At 43.3% G+C, this 25,490-nt stretch overlaps 2 protein-coding genes across 4 annotated transcripts; one reads left to right on the top strand and one right to left on the bottom strand.

Moving 5' to 3' along the window:
* Positions 1-687: 687 nt before the first annotated feature.
* On the top strand, positions 688-9,635 carry LOC123069114 (NADPH:adrenodoxin oxidoreductase, mitochondrial). 3 transcript variants are annotated; one of them, XM_044491873.1, is made up of 14 exons: positions 688-1,152; positions 3,869-4,114; positions 4,550-4,654; positions 5,198-5,311; positions 5,424-5,477; positions 5,859-5,975; positions 6,424-6,533; positions 6,635-6,723; positions 6,832-6,893; positions 7,817-8,012; positions 8,109-8,172; positions 8,266-8,333; positions 8,422-8,564; positions 9,143-9,635. In XM_044491873.1, the coding sequence occupies exons 2-14, from the start codon at positions 3,953-3,955 to the stop codon at positions 9,377-9,379; spliced, it is 1,521 nt and encodes a 506-aa protein (XP_044347808.1). In that variant the 5' UTR covers positions 688-1,152; positions 3,869-3,952; the 3' UTR covers positions 9,380-9,635. The 3 variants fall into 3 exon arrangements, with proteins under 3 accessions (XP_044347808.1, XP_044347807.1, XP_044347806.1); XM_044491872.1 differs by having other exon boundaries at positions 688-1,165; positions 6,635-6,708; XM_044491871.1 differs by having other exon boundaries at positions 688-1,165.
* A 1,122-nt stretch (positions 9,636-10,757) lies between these two features.
* On the bottom strand, positions 10,758-12,974 carry LOC123065076 (uncharacterized). The gene is made up of 4 exons (XM_044488443.1): positions 12,741-12,974; positions 11,609-12,348; positions 11,357-11,486; positions 10,758-11,082 (listed from the first exon to the last, which is right to left on the bottom strand). The coding sequence occupies exons 2-4, from the start codon at positions 12,314-12,316 to the stop codon at positions 11,060-11,062; spliced, it is 861 nt and encodes a 286-aa protein (XP_044344378.1). The 5' UTR covers positions 12,317-12,348; positions 12,741-12,974; the 3' UTR covers positions 10,758-11,059.
* Between the last annotated feature and the right edge of the window lie 12,516 nt (positions 12,975-25,490).

Raw genomic sequence — 25,490 nt, 5'->3', positions numbered from 1 at the left:
TTCCCCCCATTTTTTTGCGAGCTTTTTCCGTTCGCGGGTCTGCACATCTTCGTGGGCTGGCCCAGTGCGGGGCGCTGCAGGCGCCAGGAGCGTGAACGGGCGCCTGCAGCGCCGTATAGGAGCTCCCCTGGCTGGCGTCGCGGCTATCCAGCTGAAGGTCGCGGGGTTCGAATCCAACCAGCTGCACAACTTCGTTATTTTTTTTTCGTACGTACGCTCGTTTCCTGGCAATGGGCCAGCCTGTTTGCACGAGGCCTACGCGGAAGCTCTTCTGTTTGATGTTATTGTGTCTCAAAAAAATTTGTTTGACGCTATCCGCGATTCTACCGCAAAAGAGCGACAGAAAAATAAAGATAATTTTTTTAGCAAACAAAAATATAAATGGGCTGGCCCAGCGCGGAGGACAGGTGCTTCTTGGCCCACCAGCTAGACAAATCCCGGTTGACATTTGTCAGGGTTTGATTTAGACCGGGATTGCATAGTTCAGGGTGCAATCGACCGGGATTTTGACTTGAGGGTTCGTTTCGCCGAACGTCTACGAGTTCAGGGTTTAAAATGAACATTTCCCGCCAAAAATTGAGAGGAAAGGCTAGAAAAAAAAACTGATTTCCCCTCCCGCACGTTCCTGGAGCCGGATCCTCTAACATTACAGAGCGATGTCAGGGCTTGACATCCCTTCAGGAAACGGACGCGGGCGTCGTAAGAAAAAAGAGAAAGAAAGAAAGAAAGAAACTCTCCCGACTCCTCTGCCACCGCTGGGCGCTGGCGCCGCCCAGTCATCGCTCGCGCCGCCGCGATTCGCCGAACTCGCCAGCATCGTCCGCGCCGCCCGCCAGCGCCGCACCTCCGTCCACGCCGGCCGTCCGCCCGCGTGCCCTCCGTCTGCGCCGCCCGTCCGCGTCCTCCAATCGTCGGCGGCACCTCCGTTCGCGCCGCCAGCGCCGTACCTCCGTCCACGCCGTCCGCCCGTGCCGCCCCTCCGTCTGCGCCACCCGTCCGCGTCCTCCAATCGTCGGCGGCACCTCCGTCCGCGCCGGCTGCGCCGTACCTCTGTCCACGCCGTCGGCCCGTGCCGCCCCTCCGTCCGCGTCCTCCAATCGTCGGCGACACCTCCATCCGCGCCGCCTGCGCCTCTGACTTCCTCCATCGCAGGTCAGTACATATGGTGCGTGGATCAACTGAATTGCTTGATAGCTTCTGAATACTTGGTGCGTGTGAAGTGCTTAGTAGCCACTGAATTTTTGCTTGATAGCTTCTGAATAACTTGCATCTTTGAACCAATTGGCACTGATTTGTGTTGTGATTGGTGATATGAAAGGATACAAATTGCGAATCATAAAACCCACCAGGTAGCAACATAAGAAAACTTAGTAAATCCTTACAGTACCAAAATAATTCCTACCTTACTAGCTACCAGTACTCCACCATTTGGAACATTTGGAACATTCAGAACATAGAGTACAAAGTGTAGCAGCCAAAATAATTCCTACCTTACTAGCTACCAGGACTCCACCATTCGGAACATTTGGAACATTCAGAACATAGAGTACAAAGTGTAGCAGCCAAAATAATTCCTACCTTACTACTCCCTCCGTCCGAAAATACTTGTCATCAAAATGGACAAAAAGAGATGTATCTAAAACTAAAATACATCTAGATACACCCCCTTTTATTCAATTTGATGACAAGTATTTCCGGACGGAGGGAGTAGCTACCAGGGCTCCACCATTCAGAATGTGTCAACACCTATCTCATCAACAATAGGAGCTGTCAACAGATTGGTGAAACTTTCCATGAACTCGTATTTTGCAGTGCTTGCTTCCTTCGGTTTTGGTATTGGTTTGGTCTTTTTTGCTGATTATTTTGAGACAACCTTCTTTACTGAACTAGTCTGTGATGGTATGTTCTCCTTTTCTCCCTGCTGGCTGATGGAACAATCTTCTCTTTCTTTTCTCGCTGTGGTCACAGATGGTGTTTTCCTCCTCCTCTTGTGTTGCCTCTCAAGGAAACCTAATTTTTCTTTTAGAGCCTTTCTTCTCAACCTCTTTTTTCTTCAGACGTGCAGCACTCAACAATTCATTTGATGTTTGAGTCACTTGTGTACCACTCAACGATTCATTTGATGATTGAGCCACCTGGACATGGCATCTGTCTTCAACATTAGTTGTGCGTGCACCCAATAGTTCCTTCACTTGCTTAGTAGCACTAATAAGTGCATTCTCGATGACAATACAACATTCTTCAGAGTTGGCTGCTAGAGTTGCCAACTCACAACACGTGTGTATAAGAAAATTGTATCGGGTGATGGCATCCAACTTTGGATTTTCAACTACAGTCCGTCCACAACAATCTTTGATGGATCCTGACCGTGCTTCTCTTGTCCATCGCTTCAAAATGTAGTGTGCCGGCAACAACTTGATATTCATTAAATCAAGAACTTTCAAAGCATGAGCACACAAAATTCCTACTCTCTCAAACTGCCCACAACTACATGAAGCCGTTTGTTGGTGATTGTCTCCAACAACTTTGTATTCTTCCTCAAATGTTGCATATTGCCCATCAACAAGCCTTCCAATCTTAACCATGTATTCATTGTCTCCAGGTAGTATGTGAGCACTTGCTGCCATTGACCTCCCATATTCGGTTTGAAAAGCTTCAAATATAGCAGGAGTATAAAGACTACTGACTTGTTGCAACATTGGTGTGGGGATTTTGATTCTAGGTAGACTCTTCCTAGACTCGTACTCTGAATTTATCTCAGTGTCTCTTTTCACTTTCACGGCTCTTTCAAAATGATGAAAAAAGCGGTTGATATCTAAATCTGACTTGAGATGATTCTTGAGGTCATTGTTCAAACTTTCACTTAGTTGTGTGCTTCGCATTCCCAAAGTGAAAGCATCTCTCATAAAACATTCTGCCCACTTCTCCTTTACCTTATAAATACTATCCATCCAAGTTTGCTTTTTCACCTTGCTTCTCATAACATTAAAAGCATCTTCAAATGTTTCTCGGTCTTCATATTCAAACATACAAGCACTGAAATCTTTGAGAAGAGATGATTCATTTTCCTCATTATCTCCCTCATCCACATCGTCTTCGTTGTCTTCACTATTCTCTTTGCTGGGTAGGTGCTTGATAGCATTTTGCATAATGTGGAAAGTGCACAGCCCATGTATTGATTCTGAAAAAACATGCCCTACTGCCTTCCCCATAGCACTATCTTGGTCAGTAAATATCCAGGCTCTCAGGGGCCGGCGGCGCTCGTCTCCAAGCTATCCAGGGAGGCCGCTCGAGTACAAGGCTCTCCAGTGGACGCCGCCGCTCGGCCGCTGTGCGCTTGAGTCAGGACTCCAAGGTTCCCCGTCGCCTCCTGCGACTTTCTATGTGTCACTGTCCCGATTCTTTCCCGTACTCCGTTTTACGATGCTTTCTCTGCTGTCAGTTGATCATGTGATGCTGTAGAGAATTAGAGATTAGTGTATATGCTCTATGTTGTTGCGGTTCACTGTCCCGATTGGAATTGCTGCTTGTTAATTTGCTATTGAAGTATTGGTGGCTTGATGCTTGTTGGCTGTTGTACCTAGTCATATTTTTGCGTGCTTGTATGCTGGATGGAGCCATGGTTGCATATGCGGATAAATTTGTTCGTCAAATAGAGACTTTCTGCTATGGATGGTTGATACTTGGTAGCTTGTTGTAAATGTGTTCTTGCGCATCACATAAACTGATTGCCAGTACTATTAGTAATGTCGAACATAATTTCCATGAAAATGAATTGCATTGCTTCATACCTTCACGAGCGCAACCAAAATTGGAGGAGAATCAGACAATGAGTTCACGTATATGAGCATTTCCAACATTTATGCAGGCCACCATCCCTGCATCGGCCACTTGCGAGCAGCGGCTGTTCCCATCTCTACGGGTGCCTCGCCAACCACGTGGGTGCTCAGAGATGGGTCGCGGGCTTCTTCTCCCCCACACGAGGAGGCTTATGTTGTTCATGCGGCCGATGCGCTACTCCGCCTCTGCCACCGTGACCGCTGGTTCTTCGCGCGACCCGCTCCACGTGTGCGTCGTCGGCAGTGGCCCCGCCGGGTTCTACACGGCCGAAAAGGTGCGGCCATTTGGTTTCCTTATTTTTGCCTCTCTTTGGGGGTTGGTTTCTTTGCTTATCCCGTGTCCTTTTCTTCATTGTGATAGTTTTCAGTGCTTTCTTCTGTGCTATAGTTGCAAAATTTCCCTGAATTCAGTTATATGAAAATCTAAATGCTAAGGAGCAGTATTAGCCGTGGAACCGTGTAGCTTAATAGTTCTTGTAAAATGAGATGTGGTCTGAAAGCTGGAACCTGCTGTTGCAACAAAACCTTAAACACGAAACCATGTTTTTACAGCAACGCATATGGAGTTTTCTCTTGCATATGTTGCAACAGGAGAAGGAAAAGAACATATTCAGGCTAAAGATATTTCGAAGGGTTTTTGTTTCAGGAGTTACTTTAATTCTTTCTGCGTACTTGTTTGGTGTTCATTCGGTCTTTTGTTGATTAAACAGATGCTAAAGGGTCATGAAGGAGTGCAAGTCGATATTATTGACAGGTTGCCGACACCGTTTGGCTTAGTTCGTTCTGGAGTGGCTCCAGATCATCCAGAAACAAAGGTGAGCATTCCATTCTGTTCTCTTTTTTTGTGAGTACGCAAGCGTATAGTTCCATTGATAGAGAGGGAAGAAAAAATAGTAGCTGTGACTCCCAAGCTACATGCACAAGAGGGCGTAGCCGGGAGCAGCAGGGAGCATAGGGCTAGGGGGTTGCTCAGCCCCAATACAGAAACTAGGCTACATCGAGAATGTTGTTAAGTCCTGTGGCTCCAGCCTTGGCCCAAAGCTGTGCCTCCTCCTGAATGTTGAGTGTAAGCTCCGCGGTAGATGGACACGCGTGGTCTTATTGTGAAACTAAAATGCAATAAATTTTAATCTACAGTAGCTACTACCGTAACTGCATGAAATTAAGAAACATGTTTTCTTTAGAGTTGGACAGGTGGTTTACTTCCTTGCATCATATTGAAGAAGTAATTCATTGGTTCAACCAATATCTGTACAAGTTGCTTTATCGCCTCGTGATTTTACCTGCCTTCTCAGTTGGCATACTATAGCACTAAATAAATCCCTTAGAAGATTAATTTTTCCATGTTCTTTCAACAGATTGTGGTAAACCAATTTTCTCGTGTAGCTGCGAATCCCCGCTGCTCTTTTTTTGGGAATGTAACACTTGGAAGTGATGTATCTCTATCAGAGCTTCGAAAGACATACGATGTTGTAAGTAGATGCCCATTGGTCTATCCTTTTTGCCAAGTAGCTATTTTCTCTGTTGCTATATCTCTATGAAGTTCGTTATGGATAATGCTGAGTTAGTATTACTGATTAACAGGTTGTTCTTGCTTATGGTGCAGAAAGTGATAGATCATTTGGTATTCCTGGGGAGGTATAACATATTTTTGACTTCCTATCTTTATGCCACAGATTTTGATGGGCACAAACATCATTTTAGATTTAGTCTTTCTTTTATTGGTCATTAATGGTACTTTGTTTGTTTAGCCTCGTCAGTGATTTATCATGTATACCACATGAGAGTAGAGTGCATATGGTACTTGTATTGATATTATTACCAAAATAAAGAAACCACCAAAGTTTGCTTAATCATCTATCAATAATTGCACATGAAATAGTATCACTGGAAATACAAACTCAACCGGAACATGCTATTACGTGCTATAGGCGTAGCATATAGTGTGTAAGCATGCTTTTTTTTTCTTTGTCGTGTCTGTGGGTTGGTTTATTCTTGATATCTTCTTTATATATATAGGACCTCAGAGGAATACATTCTGCTCGAGAGTTTGTATGGTGGTATAATGGGCACCCAGACATGTGCAACTTGGCACCTGACTTGACAAACACAGATTCTGCTGTGGTCCTTGGACAGGTATATGATTTTGGTCTTGTAACGGAATCACCATTTGAATTTCAAACAGTGTATCAACATTATGGCGTTGACAACAATAACTTAGTTACACACTCCTCAGTTTTTCTTAACTTGAACTACATCCGGTCCATAATTTCATTCTAAATCAAGAGATCCATATTATTTCATTTAATCTTGAAGTACTATGTCACTATGTAAAATGGTAAAAGCAATTCAAGCTCCTTCGGTAGAGCAATCTTGTTTGAATTGTCATAACTCTGTTGCTGTTATAGGAAGTTCGTAATTTAGTGTGTTTATTACCCTTCTTCTGGGGTGAGTATTGTGCTTTATTTTTGTTTTCACAAGATTTTTGGAAACAGATGTCCTTCTGTGGGAACATGGACATGAGTGTTCCATCATATGCCCAATGTAATGTGTGTGTTTTGTCATGCTATTAATTATAATCAAGGGAAATGTTGCGCTTGATGTCGCCCGTATTCTTCTTCGCTGTACAACCGAGTTGGCTTCCACAGATATTGCTGGTTATGCTTTGGATGCTCTCCGTAGCAGCACAATAAGGTATCCCTGATTTTGGTAGAAGACTTTCAATTGTTTTCAGCTCTTCTTTATGTTAGAATGATAATAAAATACTTGTGTTGCATTTGGCGGTTTATGTAAAGGAAGGTTTACTTGGTTGGGCGACGAGGCCCAGTACAGGCAGCTTGCACAGCAAAGGAATTACGTGAAATTTTGGGTAATTACAAAATGTGTAAGACTTAATACTTTTTTTTTCTTGAACACACACATCAATATGAGTGTCATTTTGTATTAGACTGACATCATGCTACATTCTTATTCTTAAACTGACATCATGTAGGTTTGAAAAATGTGAATATTTGCATCAAGGAGGCTGATCTTGCGACATCGCCTGCGGATAAGGTTTGTGCAGTAAAGTATGGCAGGCATTGCACATTGTGTTTTGTGACTGACCGGGTCACCATCTATTGCTTTCTTGCCCCATGAATTATGACTAGGCTAGTTTCTGAAACTCGACAGATTTAGGGATCCGAATGTGTTGCTCTTTACCGGTGGCAGCTAGAGCCAGTTTTTGGCTGGCTTGAGCTGATTCTGCTCAAATCTGCTTCTTATTCTTGCACATGATCATGTTGGCTAAAATGTTGCTTGTAATATGGGAAAACTTTGTTATTGGAACCGAGGCACCTAGTTCTTTTAGCACAAAGCATGTTGGTAGAGAAACCACTGCGTAGGGGACGGTACAATAGGGAAATTGCATGGTGCGTGTGGGCTGTTAGGCAACATCTAGGATGGGGAGGGGCAGAGAGATGAAGGATAGTGAGCAATGGCCATTTATCATTAAAAATCCTGCACTTCCATTTTATTTTCTGTGAGCACTAGAACATCAGGAAACTAATTTTAGTGAAGAAATATTGGAAGTGTTTTGTGTATACATAAGATCAGCTATTTAGCTAGAATGTGTTACTGAACCCATAAAAAAAGGTTGGTGTATTTACTGCTCTGGAGAAAGTGCAGCACTCAAAACTGTTGGGATTCAGTTGACAATTAGCATTTAGCAGCATTCTGTCCATTTTGGTTATGTGCTGAGATTGACACTGGCCAATAAATGTTTAATCCGATAAATGTTTACAGCTCTTGGTTGCAACAGTTACAAAACAACCTTTGCTAATGTTTAAATCACAGTGCTGTAAAACTTGTTACTCGTACATGTCCGTCACTATGGTATTTGCAAACATGCTGCTAAATTGACTTTCTGAATGTTCCCTCCACCTTCTCTGATGTGGTCTTCTCGCTTGTGATAAAAGAAATCTGTTATCTCATTGCAGGAGGAGATGAGGAATAGTAGAATAAAAAGACGGGTGTATGAGCTGCTATCGAAAGCTGCTACCATGCATCAGGAAAACAACGATAATGACCAAAAGGAGCTTCATTTTGTGTTTTTTAGGAAACCTACCAAATTTCTCCCTTCAGAAGATGGTTCCACGGTTGGTGCTGTGGAACTTGAAAAGACTCTCTTAAAAGGTCAGATGAGGGAGTATTCTTGATTATTTTTGGATATAAGTTTTGGCGATTTGTTTTGGGTACAAGTTTTGACAGTTAGTTTTGTTGGTTATATAGATGATGGAGCAACTGGAAAGCAGGTGGCAGTTGGAACTGGTGAGTTTGAAGAACTAAAATGTGGGTAAGTGCTTTAGCTGATATTTTCTTGAATTTTTATGTGACCAATTAACTCTAGGTTTCTAAGGCCCATCTTAAGTATCTATCTTCTTCTTAGAATTGTTTTGAAGAGTATAGGTTACAAATCCTTGCCAATAGAAGGTTTGTCCTTCGACAAATACAGAGGTGTGTGGTATTGCCTTTTTATTTACTGCCCTTTCTAATCCATAAAGAAGTTTTTTCAATAATGTTTGTTTAACACTATTTGTTGCAGGAGTTGTCCCAAATTTGAGGGGCAGAGTTCTGTGCAGTGAATCAGAGACTGCCACGGTGGAGCCAGGACTGTACGTGGTAGGATGGTTGAAGAGAGGACCAACTGGGATTGTTGCTACAAATCTCCATTGTGCCGAAGAAACGGTATGTACTTTAAATCATAATAATAATAATACCATGGTGGAACTGCCCTTATGATATCTTGGTATTTTGTTGGCTGCTTTTCGTCCAAACAATTCCTAGGCGCACGTCGCTGTGAGCATGCAAATTTCTGTGCTGTAAAAATAATAATTTAGCTACACTTACAGTTGCTTTATTAGGCACCTCCCTTGTTCTGCCCAGCACACAAACCGGCATGTTTTTGGCTTATGGTTTGGTTGAAGCTTCGTGCTTCATCCCTGTAATATACTCCCTCCGTCCGAAAATACTTGTCATCAAAATGGATAAAAAGGGATGTATCTAGAACTAAAATACATCTAGATACATCTCCTTTTATCCATTTTGATGACAAGTATTTGCGGACTGAGGGAGTACATCATATGGAATTTGGCCAGAATGTTTGAAAACATAAAGATGTGATTTTATTTTACACCCAAGTCAGAAAAAAACTTATTCAGCATCAAGGTATGACGTAATTTGTCGATTTATAATGGTGTTGCCAAGCAAGCTGCTCGATGAAAGTTGTCTTTGAGGAACTGTTCTAAATATTAGTTGATTGACAGGTGGATAGCATCCTTGAAGACGACAGGAAGGGCGTATTCACGGACCCATCTGGTCCAAAAAGGCAAGGCCGGCGGGGACTAGTTGAGATTCTAGAACAGAAGAATGCCCGCTACGTGCCCTTTGATGGCTGGGAGAAGATCGACTCCAAAGAGAAGACGGCCGGCGAGCTGAAGAACAAGCCTAGGGAGAAGATCACAAGATGGAATGAGCTCCTGGAAGCTGCAAGGGAGGGTTAGTTGAAGGGCCACACATATGCATCTGACGGAGCTGCTGGTTCATGCGTAAACTGAATCAAAGAAACAAACTACGAGGGACAATCTGAATACTGACACAACAGAAAGAAAGTCAAGTGCTAATGTGTCTTAGCAATGAATCATGCGTACCAATACTGGTTAAAATCCCAAAAGGCTCGACCACTGAAGCCACATGAAACTACTGTATTCGTGAGATGCCACCTCGTCTAAATCATGAGCATTCTTTTGATGATGAACATCTTCAGTCTACCACTAACACTAAAACTATAGGCTTACCCACGAGTGCGGCTATTCTGCCCGGGTCTGAAGAGTAAAATCGTTTTAAATAGAAAAAAAAAAGTGGTGCAAGATGCTTAAGTGTGTGGTGACGGTGCGAACTTTGGAGAAGTTTGGACATTGAAGGCGCTTGTGGCAAAAAGGCAAATTTGGTGCAAAATTTCTCTTTTTTGCTATGAGCTCCCTGAATGTCCAAACAGCCTGAAATTTTGCATGAACATCACACATTTATACATCTTGGATGACCAAAAAAATCAGTTTTTTTTTAAGTTTCTGCTATTTTTTTGCTGTTTACCGGGTGTAGATAAGTCTAGATTCTGAATTGCATTATTGCTAACCCCACACAACAGAAGTATTAAGTTGTACATCATTCATGAAACAACCAAGTAGAGACACATAAAAGATGACTTGTAGAGTACTCCCTCCGTTTCAAAATAGACGACTCAACTTTGTACTAATTTTAGTACAAAGTTGGGTCATCTATTTTGAAATGGAGGGAGTATATGTGACGCGCGTGTCCCTTGATAATGGAGCTAAAGCCACGGGGATGATCCTATAGTGCTCCGCACCATGTAGCCACCAAGAACACTACAAAAGATACATGGTGATCCTGGAGGCTATCGAACTACACAAGACATGTAAGACGTGGCATGGAACGCATACTAACAGCCCTTGGCCGCTGGCGACCGCCATTACGTGAGGAGGAGGGGTAAGCAATGCTTTGCAAAACGAGGGCAAAACCATTGTTTTGACCCTTTTGCCAAAGTTTAGCATGATTTGACTCTCCGTCGAAAATTTAGTACGATCTAACCCCTTTTAGTGACGCCATTCATTATGACGTTTGGGTTGCACGTGAGACATCATGGTACATGTCGTGTCCTCTTTGACGTTTGCCCAGCTAGGGTAAACGCCATGGACCATGGTGTCTCTCATGCAACCCAAACGACATGGCACATGATGTCATCAATAAAGGTCAAGTCGTACTTGTGAGAGTCTGGCTTAATAGAAGTGATGGACTACTCATATCAATAAGAAATTCCTTCTTTTTGGGAAGCTCATTCGAAAAGAACTCAAAAGTTAAGCGTGCTTGGCTTTGAGGTAATTTTATTCTAGGATGGATGATCAATCAAAAAGTTGGTTCCGGATGCTCACGAGTGAGGACAAAATGCGTAGACAGCTCAGTCCACACACCCGACATCCATTCAGAAACAAGTTACGACGGCAGAACGCAACACACACCAGACATACAGACACGCACAGGCTCACTCAGATCCTATGAGGCTGACATGGAACAACTCTTAGTTGTTACAGAGAAAAGTTCAATTCAGAATATCTCCTGGGTTTCATGATGCTGCCCGCTCTGCTGTCTTTTTCTCCTTGTCTTCCTCACCCAAGAGTTTCCTCCGCTGCTGCATAAAGAACAAGAATTTGAATGTGAATTTGAATCCGATAGTGTAGTGTCAGTATTGGAGTAGATTCTGTAGGCTCATTTAAGTACCGAACTGCAGTAGACATGCAAGATGTCTCTAAAACTTACTCCACTACCGCTATTAAAACCTGCATAAAGCTAGCTAGCGCAGTGGATTTGACTGTCATCCAGATGATACTCAAACTAATATAAAAGCATTTAGATCACTACTTTAGTAATCTAAACGCTTTTATATTAGTTTACAGAGGAAGTACCTTGTAATGCAGGAAGCCAATCGGCGAATATGAATTCGGGAAACGAGCCGAGGTCGCGTACGGCTACTCGGAAAACGTCGGTGAGCACGGTCCTGGACTGCATCATCACGGCCTTGAGGATCTCTTTGCCCTGCAGTTGCATCATCAGATCAAAGTATCAAACACGTGGCCTACATGCTGCATTGCTAGTTCAGTTCCAAGATGAAAATGGAAACGGAATAGATGGAATGGAACAGTAGTAATTAAGCCCACCTCCTTGAACCCAAGCTGCACGTCGAGCTCCCGGAGCGCCCCGACATCCGCGGGGCCGAGGGCCGGGCACAGCGCGACCAGCTCGCCCGCCGACGACGGGCGGACCTGGAGGTCATCCGTCACTATGTACCTCGTCGCGGCGCCGCCACGGACGAACCCCTCTGGCGCGGCCACGCCCGCCTCGCCTTTGCCGGCCGTCGATGAGAACCTGGGCGCCGGCGGCACGTACCGCGCCTCCAGCGTCATCTCGTCGCCGCAGGACGGGCACCTGGTGCCCTTCCAGTCCGTCACGTTCCTGGCGCACTCCAAGCAGTAGATACCGGCACTAGGGCACGTGTAGAGCTCCCTCCGCGGGTGGAAGCTGTGCTCGACGCGCGCCGGCGGGGAGAGCACGGTGGGGTGGAGGAGCGCCTTCTTGTCGGCCACGCCGGGCTGGACGTGCGCCGGGTCCAGCCGCTCCACGCTGGCGTAGAGGTTGCCGACGGAGCCGCCCGCGCCGCCGAGCGGGGCGAGCAGCCGGTCCGCCCGGCCGAGCGGCAGGGCCAGGAGGGAGAAGAGGAAGTCGACCACGTCCTTGCCGGCCTCCGCGAACACCACGCGCCGCGCGCCCGCGTCCACGAAGAGCTTCATGCTCGCCGTCGAGCCTGCTGCTGCCATTGTTGGCGTGGGGTGGCTCGGGCTGTCCCACGTGCTGCGGGCGTCCTCCATTGGCGCGGCGCGCGTGCACGTACGCGAGTGAACTGAGAAGGAGAGTGAAGCGAGATTAGTAACCGTGCAACTGCAAAAATCGACGGCCGAGATTCTATCGACAGCATCGTCGACGCCATTAGTCAAACCTCGATCATCTCCTCGGTTCACGCATCCCTCAGTCCGAAAATACTTGTCATCAAAATAGATGAAAAAAGATGTATCTAAAACTAAAATATGTCTAGATACATCATCTTTTATCCATTTTGATGACAAATAAGGAGTACAAGTCTTCCATTAGTCAGCGATTAGTCTCTAGTCCGACAACTCGATCTTACGGCTAACAACAATTAGTGCTAGTATAGTAAAATGTGCTGCTTTAATCTAACTTTTTTTTCCTTTCTGAACGGGATCTGCTAAGTCGGCATGCACCATGGTTACGTACCTCCGTCCGTTGTTCGGTGTTGCTTTAGCTCCAGTCGAATTACTCTTCGATCTATCCAGTCGTTTCTTCGCCGGATAAATGATTCACCGGAAGGCAGTGGTGTGGTTCCTGCCGGAGACGGTGCACCCAGGCGCCGGATGCGTGGCCGCCGACGCCGTGATCAATCGAGAGGGGGAGGAAGCACGGTATAATTAGCCCTAATCTATCGGACGGGTAAATCGTCCGTGGTGTGTGATCGTGTGGTAGGCCGATAAGAGTATAGGGATACGAGAAAAAATGGGTCTTGCACAATGGGCCGCCCATCCAGCCGACGCAAAAGAAGAGCCTAAGCATACAAATATGAGCCCTAAAAAACATAAATTTAACCTCTTCTCAAAAAATAAAAAATAAATAGCTATTGCATACTGGACATAAAGAGCATACATGCATAAGTAAATGGCCCCACTTCTCAAAAAAAAAGTAAAAAAAAATTGAGACAAAAAAAAGTAAATGACCCCAATATCTGGCGTTCGGTCGTCAGGAGGAGCCTCCAATCAAACGTATTCGTTCGCTGGGGTAAGATCCTCCAGCGAACATGTCTCGTGTTCTCCAGCGGTGAGGGCCATGGTGACCCCCCAGTTGGCCCAGAGGCCCGCTAAATAGTTTTTTTTTGATAAAATGCCATGAACAAAAATCAGAAAACAAAAAATGCCACAAAGGTTGCCAAGTTTCTAGTCATCACCCTCTTAAAATAACGAACATGTCATCCTCACAATAATAAAATGTACCTTTTATTATAAAATGAAAGTACATGCTCTTATAAATAAAATTGTCATCCTCTAATAATAAAAATGCCATCCTCCTATCTTAGAATAAAAAATGCCATCCACTTAAATCATAAAAATTCCATCTTTACAATAATAAAAATGGCATCCTATTGTATAATAAAAAAATGCATCCTCTTATAATAAAAAATGTCATCCTCTTACAACAGAACTACTCTATGAGAAAGTAAAAACATCGGGATTTTTGGACGAATTTAAAAGCAAAACAGATTCAAAATGCCGAGTTATATATAAAAATTGTTTTAACACAAATGTCCACGAGACACCTCTCTAGCCCGTTGGAAAAAAAAAGCCCCGCGCTCTCGTGAGAGGTCGCGAGACAACAAACCAAACGTAGCGGAGTTGATCGGATTTCTTGTGGTGGAATATGTCCACCTGAATTTAAGTCTTCAACTTATCACGAGTGCTTGTACTTTCCTGAATTTATTTCAGGATTTAACGGTTTTATTATTTCAGTGGTATGTGACGTGTCCATTAGAAGTATGCGATTTTACCTATCAAAACAAGGTCTACCGATAGCAGTATGCATTGAAAACGACACGTCGTGCACCATAGTAGATAGTACGGTGGTTTTAAGAGCATGTTGATCATATTTTGTTAATACTTAGCAAAGTTATGTACCTTTGAAGTTCCTTATTTTAAGAAAAATGTTTAGAAACTGGCATCTCTATGTGCAATATGATAATTTCGGAGTGATACATAAACCAAAAAATTAGTTGTGGCATATAGTTTGGATATTTAGGTTCTTTTGGTGGAACCAACCCACATGGGTTCAAGCTTCAAAATATCGGATATTGGGTTCGTATCGGTTTGGCTTTGACATATCAGATGTCGGGTATCGGGTGATATCAGACGATATGTAGATAAATCGGAGTAAACATGTCTAGTTTTTTCTCACTATGTTTGTTCAGAATGTTTAGTTTTAGTAAAACATAATGTATGATGTCAATGCTTTAACATAACACTTTTAGATTCCTAGTTTATTAACTTGTTGATTAAGAAACTATTAAGGAAAGATTCAAAAAAATCCTTACTCTATGATTAAAAATAATACGATATATATGCATTTGTACGAAACATTGTGCATGACTTTGATAATATATAAGGCAACATATCTTGTGAATCCGGGCTATTTCTGTTGGAAATATGAGCAATTTACCATATGGTTTAATCCACAGAAATATTAGATAAAACATGACTACTATAGCAGAGATGAAACACGTCATGCAATCTAATAGAGAGAAGGCAAATAACATCTACACATGTGAACTAGAACAAATACTAGAAGAAGAAATTGTAGCAGGATGTCAAACAAAAGGAACATGAACACGTACTGTGATGTGGCAGTAGCAGTAGCATTGGCGTTGACGTTGTCACCCATGTCGTCGAAGAGGTCGTTGACGTCGGGGAAGAAGTCGTCGTTGGGGAGGTGGTCGTCCGTGTTCAGGGTGTCCATGATGAACAGGTAAGTAGTCGTGCAGAGCGCTCTCCAAAAACTTTATCACCCTTCTTTCGTATATGACTCAAAGAGGTGGGGCTTCAAAGGCCTACTGTCCTTACCTGCGATACACGCCGCAAGCCGGGATGGGGAAGATCGTAGCAGTAGCTCAGAGCTCAAGAACTCGATGTCGTGAGGAAGGTGTTGCTCTGGTGTGTCTCTCTGGAGAGGAGCAACCCCTCTTTTATAGGCACAGGAGAGGGAGGCGAACGGGCAGTGATACGTCTCCAACGTATTTATAATTTTTGATTGTTCCATGCTGTTATATTATCAATCTTGGATGTTTTATAATCATTTCATAGTCATTTTATATCATTTTTTGGTACTAACCTATTGACATAGTGCTAAGTGCCAGTTGCTGTTTTCTGCATGTTTTTTACATTGCAGGAAATCAATATCAGACCGAGTCCAAATGCAATGGAATTTCGCGGAGATTTTTATGGAACAGAAGACACATAACGGGGCCTGGCTGCGCCTGGGGGGTGCTCCGAGGAGAGCACAACCCACCAGGGCGCGAGGAGGCCCAGGCTGATAGGTGAGAACCCGATGAACGAGTTCACGCTGGAGGGTGGCCCGATCTTCACGTCTTAGGATCGAATCGGGAGGGATAACTAGTTGCAAGCTACCGGGATAACTAGCTTTATACCTGCCAAGGTTGGATGCAACCCATACGTTGGGGATGGCTGACCGAAGCTACAAGAACTCCAACCCGATGTCCGAATAATCGCAGAACCATAAACCGGGACTAATCCACACAAAACGGCCGGAACCATAGAGCACAAACTAGGGGGAACCAGAGGCTCCTTCTCGCGAATCCGAATGAACTCACAAGAGCAAAGGTAGCAAGATCTCTCGGATCTCTCTAGCAGTCTTGCTGCATAAGCTTGTAGCTGAATAGTTTGACAAAAGGTTATCTAGAGGATAGGGGAGATGGGGTTTTATAGAAGGGACATCCCCCCTTAGCTAAGTGTGAAAATGGTTTCAAAAGTAAGCAGGTTTACATGGCTTCCTTGGGCGAATAAGCAGTCAACTTTGGGAGTTGTTGGAGAGCTCCTCGGAAATTCACGAAGTCTTGACAGCCTCGACACCTTCCACGAGAATGACTAGTACTTTTGACTCACAACTCCAAATGATGTGAGGGTTTTTGCATTGGAAAGATAATTTGATGTAGGTTCTGTTAATGTACCCCTATGGCCCCGTCTCTCCACCATATGGGTGTGCCACCATGAAACATCAGAGGTAAAAACTGACAATATCAACTTCACTTGAAACTTGTTTTCTTCAAACTCGTTTCTCCAGACCGGTTGTTTCAAGAGCTCATAGGTTGTTGGATTTTTTTCATGTGATACCTAATTTCAACCAACAACAATGAGGATGAAAGTGCAGCCATGTGTTCAAGATTGTGATATGAACTTAAGTTAGCGTTCACCTGGCCATATGTTTGCTTGATTCGGCTTAGTAATTCTTTCCAACTAAATTGTGCACTTTTCTGAAATGTCATGTATGATGTACCCATGTGCTCATCATCCTCCCTCCCTTGATGAAGAGTCCTCCTCGACTCTCTTTGATCTGCAAAGGATAAGTAGAAGGGAAGTAGATAATATCCATGCAAAGAAATGATGCAATTCTCATTTGTAGCTTTCACCTTTGAATTGTGTTGCATCTGATCATGTACTTGTTTGTCACAACTTAGAGTTTGTTCAGGGATGATTGGTCTTGTTTCAATGACCGAGATGTCCTCATCATCCCCCCTTTCTTGAAAAGGATTAGTCCTCGACTCTACTTGGTCATAACACAAAAGAAAACATGGCAATACCAAATCATAATGCAAATGTTTCATGATATAGAGTATTTTAGTTTTCAGCTTTGCTATATTATGGACAATGCAAACATGATGTTTTGTTCGACTTAGCAGTTCCTTCCAGCAAATATTTCCATGGATCACAAATTTGTAACCTATCATCATCATGTTCTTATCAGCCTCCCTCTCCAGGAGAAAAGTTGTCCTCAACTTTATTTGGTATGCAAAATTATAGCACAAGGAAAATACAAAATAACTAGGAAAAGAAAATGATGAATAATCATGTGCAACATTAAGTTTTATTGGATCTTTTATAGCCTCTTCAAGATTAGCAAAACCATATTGCTGGATGGATGATGTACCAAACAATTTTTCTCTAATCTTATCACGCCATTGCTTCAAAAACTCATACGTGCATACCTCTCGCTTCATAAAAATGGAAGATCCTTTTTGTTTTACCTCATTGAGTACTTGATTGCCTTTCTAAAAATCAATCTGTAGTGTGGTGGTACTCTATGTCCTCCATATTTGTTCTTGGGTCTCAATTTCCCATCGTTGCAAGAGAGCTGATAGGTATGACTTTTGCATCTGCACATATTGTAAAGAAAAAGAATTTTGTGAAAGGTTAGTAATTGAATACTCCTCTCTCTTTTCATTTGGTGGATCACTCATCTCTTTCATATTATCGGGAAACACCTCAAGCTCACGTTTGGTGGACTCACACAACTCACTAATCCTCTCTCTTGGGTAATGTGGTATATTATGTTGTGGTTCACTCATCTCTCTAATGAGGTGTGGAATGATCTCAATCTCACATTTTGTGGACTCACTCACCTCACTTTCTTTATCACTCGAAATATATGGAATTGCGGAAAGTGGACACTCTTCCTCACATTTGGTGGAGTCACCCAACTCATTTTTCTTTTCACTCTCAAGTGGTGGGATTTTTGAAAGTGGACACTCTTCCTCACATGTAATTTGTGGCACATGTTTCTTGGATGTTGGGACAGTGGTGGTGGTTGAGATGCCAACATTAGGATTGAGCTTCTTATGTAAACATGGGCTATGAATCACCGGATTCGGTTCATCAACCACGGTCATGCTTTGCGGTAGGTCATCGACGTGCCGACGGGTGCCATAACTTTGTTGTCAGCCATGACGTTGCCGCGATTCATGAGCAACAGCGACATGACTAGGGGCAGCTGTAGCTTGCCCTCGGGCATGCCATCCTTGCCGCATTTCAGGAGCAGCAGCGCCACACCCATGAGCAGCAGCAACACTATGCCCTCGAGCATGTCCTCCTTGTCACACTTCTTGAGTAGTAGGGACACGCCCACGGGCAACAACATCATGCCCTCGAGCATGTCTTCTTTGCTGCACTTCATGAGAAACATGGTATTGTTGGTGTCGAACACCATCACCACCTGCTCGAAGACGCTCATGAAAAATCCTTCCAAGGTCTCGAACCATGTTCCGTAATTCCTGAAAATCAGCACTTGTGACCGGGGCATCTGCTTTCTCATGGTTTTCTCCATGAACACTCGATCTAGATCCTGCCATGTTAGTACGGCCAAAAGTGGAATAGGATAATTTTGTGGAATCACACAACCTCACCTCTTACTCACCAAAGTTCTTATGAGTTCACAACAGATTGTGCTTCTCCCGGATGTGTTAAAGCGATTGAAAGACAGGGATCAAAGAGCTAGTTTCGGTTTTTGGTGGAGCTCGGTGGGGTAAACAAAAAGGGGCTTGTGCTGAAATCAAGTTGATGCAAACCAAGAAAAAATATGTGGATGGATCTGCTGCACTTTTGCACCAAGATTGAAAAACACAACACACAAGCTTCTAATTTTTTTTCTATCAAGCTGAAACTTCTGGATCTTACACAAGACTTTCTTTTTCTCTCTTGACTTTTTTTCCACTCTTTTTTTCTCTCTTTTGATTTTTTTGCCACTTTTTTCTCTCTTTTTCCAAAGCACAATAGCCAAATTTGAAAGCAATTATGAAGATGAACTTGGTGCAGATCTAAAAGATGAAGAACATGCAAGGAATGCAACAACAAGATCTCAACACCAACAAGGCTTGGATTTATTTTTGGTGGGGCTTTGGACTTCTAGGACAGAAAATATAGCATGAAAAACACTCGATCTAAAGGGATGATAGCAAGATAAACTTGGATAACAGATCCTACCGTGTCAACAAAGGCTCTGATGCCAGATGATAGGTGGGAACCCGATGAACGAGTTCACGCCCGAGGGTGGCCTGATCTTCACGTCGTAGGATCGAATCGGGAGGGATAACTAGCTGCAAGCAGCCGGGATAACTAGCTTTATACCTGCCAAGGTTGGATGTAACCCATTCGTTGGGATGGCTGACCGAAGCTATAAGAACTCCAACCCGCTGTCCGAACAATCGCAGAACCACAAACCGGGACTAATCCACACAAAACGGCCGGAACCGTAGAGCACGAGCTAGGGGAAACCAGAGGCTCCTTCTCGCGAATCCGAATGGACTCACAAGAGCAAAGGTAGCAAGATCTCTCGGATCTCTCTAGCAGTCTTGCTGCATAAGCTTGTAGCTGAATGGTTTGACAAAAGGTTATCTAGAGGATGGGGGAGATGAGGTTTTATAGCAGGGACATCTCCCCTTAGCTAGGTGTGAAAATGGTTTCAAAAGTAAGCAGGTTTGCATGGCTTCCTTGGGTGAATAAGCAGTCAACTTTAGGAGTTGTTGGAGAGCTCCTCGGAAATTCGCGAAGTCTTGACACCCTGGACACCTTCCACGAGAATGACTAGTACTTTTGACTCATAACTCCAAATGATGTGAGGTTTTTTGCCTTGGAAAGATAATTTGATGTAGCTTCTGTTAATGTACCCCTATGGCCCCGTCTCTCCACCATATGGGTGTGTCACCACGAAACATCAGAGGTAAAAACTGACAACATCAACTTCACTTGAAACTTGTTTTCTTCAAACTCGTTCCTCCAGACCGGTTGTTTCAAGAGCTCATAGGTTGTTGGATTTCTTCCATGTGATACCTAAGTTCAACCAACAACAATGGGGATGAAAGTGCATCCATGTGTTCAAGATTGTGGTATGAACTTAAGTTAGCGTTCACCTGGCCATATGTTTGCTTGATTCAGCTTAGTAATTCTTTCCAACTAAATTGTGCACTTTTCTGAAATGTCATGTATGATGTACCCATGTGCTCATCATCCTCCCTCCCTTGATGAAGAGTCGTCCTCGACTCTCTTTGATCTGCAAAGGATAAGTAGAAGGGAAGTAGATAATATCCATGCAAAGAAATGATGCAATTCTCATTTGTAGCTTTCACCTTTGAATTGTGTTGCATTTGATCATGTACTTGTTTGTCACAACTTAGAGTTTGTTCAGGGATGATTGGTCTTGTTTCAATGACCGAGATGTCCTCACCATCCCCCCTTTCTTGAAAAGGAGTCGTCCTCGACTCTACTTGGCCATAACACAAAAGAAAACATGGCAATACCAAATCATAATGCAAAGGTTTCATGATATAGAGTATTTTAGATTTCAGCTTTGCTATATTATGGACAATGCAAACATGATGTTTTGTTCGACTTAGCAGTTCCTTCCAGCAAATATTTCCATGGATCACAAATTTGTAACCTATCATCATCATGTTCTTATCAGCCTCCCTCTCTAGGAGAAAAGTTGTCCTCAACTTTATTTGGTATGCAAAATTATAGCACAAGGAAAATACAAAATAACTAGGAAAAGAAAATGATGAATAATCATGTGCAACATTAAGTTTTATTGGATCTTTTATAGCCTCTTCAAGATTAGCAAAACCATATTGCTGGATGGATGATGTACCAAACAATTTTTCTCTAATCTTATCACGCCATTGCTTCAAAAACTCATACGTGCATACCTCTCGCTTCATAAAAATGGAAGATCCTTTTTGTTTTACCTCATTGAGTACTTGATTGCCTTTCTAAAAATCAATCTGCAGTGTAGTGGTACTCCATGTCCTCCATATTTGTCCTTGGGTCTCAATTTCCCATCGTTGCAAGAGAGTTGATAGGTATGACTTTTGCATCTGCACATATTGTAAAGAAAAAGAATTTTGTGAAAGGTTAGTAATTGAATACTCCTCTCTCTTTTCATTTGGTGGATTACTCATCTCTTTCATATTATCGGGAAACACCTCAAGCTCACGTTTGGTGGACTCACACAACTCACTAATCCTCTCTCTTGGGTAATGTGGTATATTATCTTGTGGTTCACTCATCTCTCTAATGAGGTGTGGAATGATATCAATCTCACATTTTGTGGACTCACTCACCTCACTTTCTTTATCACTCGAAATATATGGAATTGCGGAAAGTGGACACTCTTCCTCACATTTGGTGGAGTCACTCAACTCATTTTTCTTTTCACTCTCAAGTGGTGGGATTTTTGAAAGTGGACACTCTTCCTCACATGTAATTTGTGGCACATGTTTCTTGGATGTTGGGACAATGGTGGTGGTTGAGATGCCAACATTATGATTGAGCTTCTCTGTAAACATGGGCTATGAATCACCGGATTCGGTTCATCAACCACGGTCATGCTTTGCGGTAGGTCATCGATGTGCCGACGGGTGCCATAACTTTGTTGTCGGCCATGATGTTGCCGCGATTCATGAGCAGCAGCGACATGACTAGGGGGCAGCTGTAGTTTGCCCTCGGGCATGCCATCCTTGCCGCATTTGAGGAGAAGCCGCGCCACACCCATGAGCAGCAGCAACACTATGCCCTCGAGCATGTCCTCCTTGTCGCACTTCTTGAGTAGTAGGGACACGCCCACAGGCAACAACATCATGCCCTCGAGCATGTCTTCTTTGCTGCACTTCATGAGAAACATGGTATTGTTGGTGTTGAACACCATCACCACCTGCTCGAAGACGCTCATGAAACATCCTTCCAAGGTCTGGAACCATGTTCCATAATTCCTGAAAATCAGCACGTGTGACCGGGGCATCTGCTTTCTCATGGTTTTCTCCATGAACACTCAATCTAGATCCTGCCATGTTAGTACGACCAAAAGTGGAATAGGATAATTTTGTGGAATCACACAACCTCACCTCTTACTCACCAAAGTTCTTATGAGTTCACAACAGATTGTGCTTCTCCCGGATGTGTTAAAGCGATTGAAAGACAGGGATCAAAGAACTAGCTTCAGTTTTTGGTGGAGCTCGGTGGGGTAAACAAAAAGGGGCTTGTGCTGAAATCAAGTTGATGCAAACCAAGAAAAATATGTGGATGGATCTGCTGCACTTTTGCACCAAGATTTGAAAACACAACACACAAGCTTCTAATTTTTTTTCTATCAAGCTGAAACTTTTGGATCTTACACAAGACTTCCTTTTTCTCTCTTGACTTTTTTTCCACTCTTTTTTTCTCTCTTTTGATTTTTTTGCCACTTTTTTCTCTCCTTTTCCAAAGCACAACAGCCAAATTTGAAAGCAATTATGAAGATGAACTTGCTGCAGATCTAAAAGATGAAGAACATGAAAGGAATGCAACAACAAGATCTCAGCACCAACAAGGCTTGGATTTATTTTTGGTGGGGCTTTGGACTTCTAGGACAGAAAATATAGCATGAAAAACACTCGATCTAAAGGGATGATAGCAAATAAACTTGGATAACAGATCCTACCGTGTCAACGAAGGCTCTGATGCCAGATGATAGGTGGGAACCCGATGAACGAGTTCACGCCCGAGGGTGGCTCGATCTTCACGTCGTAGGATCGAATCGGAAGGGATAACTAGCTGCAAGCAGCCGGGATAACTAGCTTTATACCTGCCAAGGTTGGATGCAACCCATACGTTGGGGATGGCTGACCGAAGCTAGAAGAACTCCAACACGCTGTCCGAACAATTGCAGAACCACAAACCGGGACTAATCCACACAAAACGGCCGGAACCGTAGAGCACGAACTAGGGGGAACCAGAGGCTCCTTCTTGCGAATCCGAATGAACTCACAAGAGCAAAGGTAGCAAGATCTCTCGGATCTCTCTAGCAGTCTTGCTGCATAAGCTTGTAGCTGAATGGTTTGACAAAAGGTTATCTAGAGCATGGGGAGATGGGGTTTTATAGCAGGGACATCTCCCCTTAGCTAGGTGTGAAAATGGTTTCAAAAGTAAGCAGGTTTGCATGGCTTCATTGGGTGAATAAGCAGTCAACTTTGAGAGTTGTTGGAGAGCTCCTCGGAAATTCGCGAAGTCTTGACACCCTGAACACCTTCCACGAGAATGACTAGTACTTTTGACTCACAACTTCAAATGATGTGAGGTTTTTTTCATTGGAAAGATAATTTGATGTAGCTTCTGTTAATGTACCCCTATGGCCCCGTATCTCCACCATATGGGTGTGCCACCACGAAACATCAGAGGTAAAAACTGACAACATCAACTTTACTTGAAACTTGTTTTCTTCAAACTCGTTCCTCCAGACCGGTTGTTTCAAGAGCTCATAGGTTGTTGGATTTCTTCCATGTGATACCTAAGTTCAACCAACAACAATGGGAATGAAAGTGCAGCCATGTGTTCAAGATTGTGGTATGAACTTAAGTTAGCGTTCACCTGGCCATATGTTTGCTTGATTCAGCTTAGTAATTCTTTCCAACTAAATTGTGCACTTTTCTGAAATGTCATGTATGATGTACCCATGTGCTCATCATCCTCCCTCCCTTGATGAAGAGTCGTCCTCGACTCTCTTTGATCTTCAAAGGATAAGTAGAAGGGAAGTAGATAATATCCATGCAAAGAAATGATGCAATTCTCATTTGTAGCTTTCACCTTTGAATTGTGTCGCATCTGATCATGTACTTGTTTGTCACAACTTAGAGTTTGTTTAGGGATGATTGGTCTTGTTTCAATGACCGAGATGTCCTCATCATCCCCCCTTTCTTGAAAAGGAGTCATCCTCAACTCTACTTGGTCATAACACAAAAGAAAACATGGCAATACCAAATCATAATGCAAAGGTTTCATGATATAGAGTATTTTAGTTTTCAGCTTTGCTATGTTATGGACAATGCAAACATGATGTTTTGTTCGACTTAGGAGTTCCTTCCAGCAAATATTTCCATGGATCACAAATTTGTAACCCATCATCATCATGTTCTTATCACAGGCGCTCCCTGGTGGGTTGTGCCCACCTCGGGTGCCCCTCGGACCGCCTCTTTGCTCTATAAATACCCCAATATTCCGAAAACCCTAGGGGAGTCGACAAAATATTGATCCAGCCGTCACAGAGTCTAGAACCACTAGATCCAATCTAGACACCATCTCAGATGGGTTTCACCACCTCCATTGGTGCCTCTCCCATGATGCGTGAGTAGTTCTTTGTAGACCTTCAGGTCCGTAGTTAGTAGCTAGATGGCTTCCTCTCTCTTGCTGAATTCTCAATACAATGGTCTCTTGGAGATCCATATGATGTAACTCTTTTTGCGGTGTGTTTGTTGGGATCTGGTGAATGTTGAGTTTATGATCAGTTATATCTTTTTATGTCCATGAAAGTTATTTAAGTTTCTTTGATCTCTTATATGCATGATCTCTTATAGCCTCGTATTTCGTCTCCGATATTTGGGTTTTGTTTGGCCAACTTGATCTATTTATCTTGCAATTAGAAGAGGTGCTTTGTAGTGGGTTCGATCTTACAGTGCTTGATCCCAGTGACAGAAGGGGAACCAACACGTAAGTATCGTTGCTACTAAGGATAAAACGATGGGGTCTATCACTACATAGATAGATCTTGTCTACATCATGTCATCATTCTTATTGCATTACTCCGTTTCTCCATGAACTTAATACACTAGATGCATGTTGGATAGCGGTCGATGTGCGGAGTAATAGTAGTAGATGCAGACAGGAGTCGGTCTACTAATCTTGGACGTGATGCCTATGTAATGATCATTGCCTGGATATCGACATGATTATTTGAAGTTCTATCAATTGCCCAACAGTAATTTGTTCACCCACCGTTTGCTATTTTTCTCGAGAGAAGCCACTAGTGACACCTACGCCCCCGGGTCTCTTTCTCATATATTTGCCTTTGCGGTCTACTTTTCCTTTGCATTTATTTTCAGATATATTAAACCAAAAATATAAAAATACCTTGCTGCAATTTATTCTTATTTATTTTGTTTGGCGTTCGATCTATCAATCTACTATAATTTATATCACGTCCGTTTGCCTATCTTGAGGCACCGTACCCGGAAGGGATTGACAACCCCTTTAACACGTCGGGTTGTAAGGATTTGTTATCTATGTGCAGGGGCAGTTTACATTGTGTTGCTTGATTCTCCTACTGGTTCAATAACCTTGGTTTCATATCTGAGGGAAATACCTAACGCCGTTGTGTTGCATCATCCCTTCCTCTTTGGGGAAATACTGAGGTAGCTTCAAGCGACATCAGGCAGCGACGGGAGATGAAATGAAGAGAGGGAGACATCAGCCGAAGGGATGCACCGTTCGCATTCAATCTCAACTATAGCAAAAAAATTAGCTTTCGTGTAACCTTTCGTATACAGTCGTGCACGGCAAAAATTTAGACAACGACTCGGCTCATTCTTGCAACCCGCGGTGTGTCGTGCGAGGCGGG

This window comes from Triticum aestivum, chromosome 3B (assembly GCF_018294505.1).
Source record: "Triticum aestivum cultivar Chinese Spring chromosome 3B, IWGSC CS RefSeq v2.1, whole genome shotgun sequence".
NCBI classification, from domain to species: Eukaryota; Viridiplantae; Streptophyta; class Magnoliopsida; order Poales; family Poaceae; genus Triticum; species Triticum aestivum.
The sequence above is the reverse complement of the archived record's forward strand: the minus strand, read 5'-3'. Positions and strand labels throughout refer to the sequence as shown.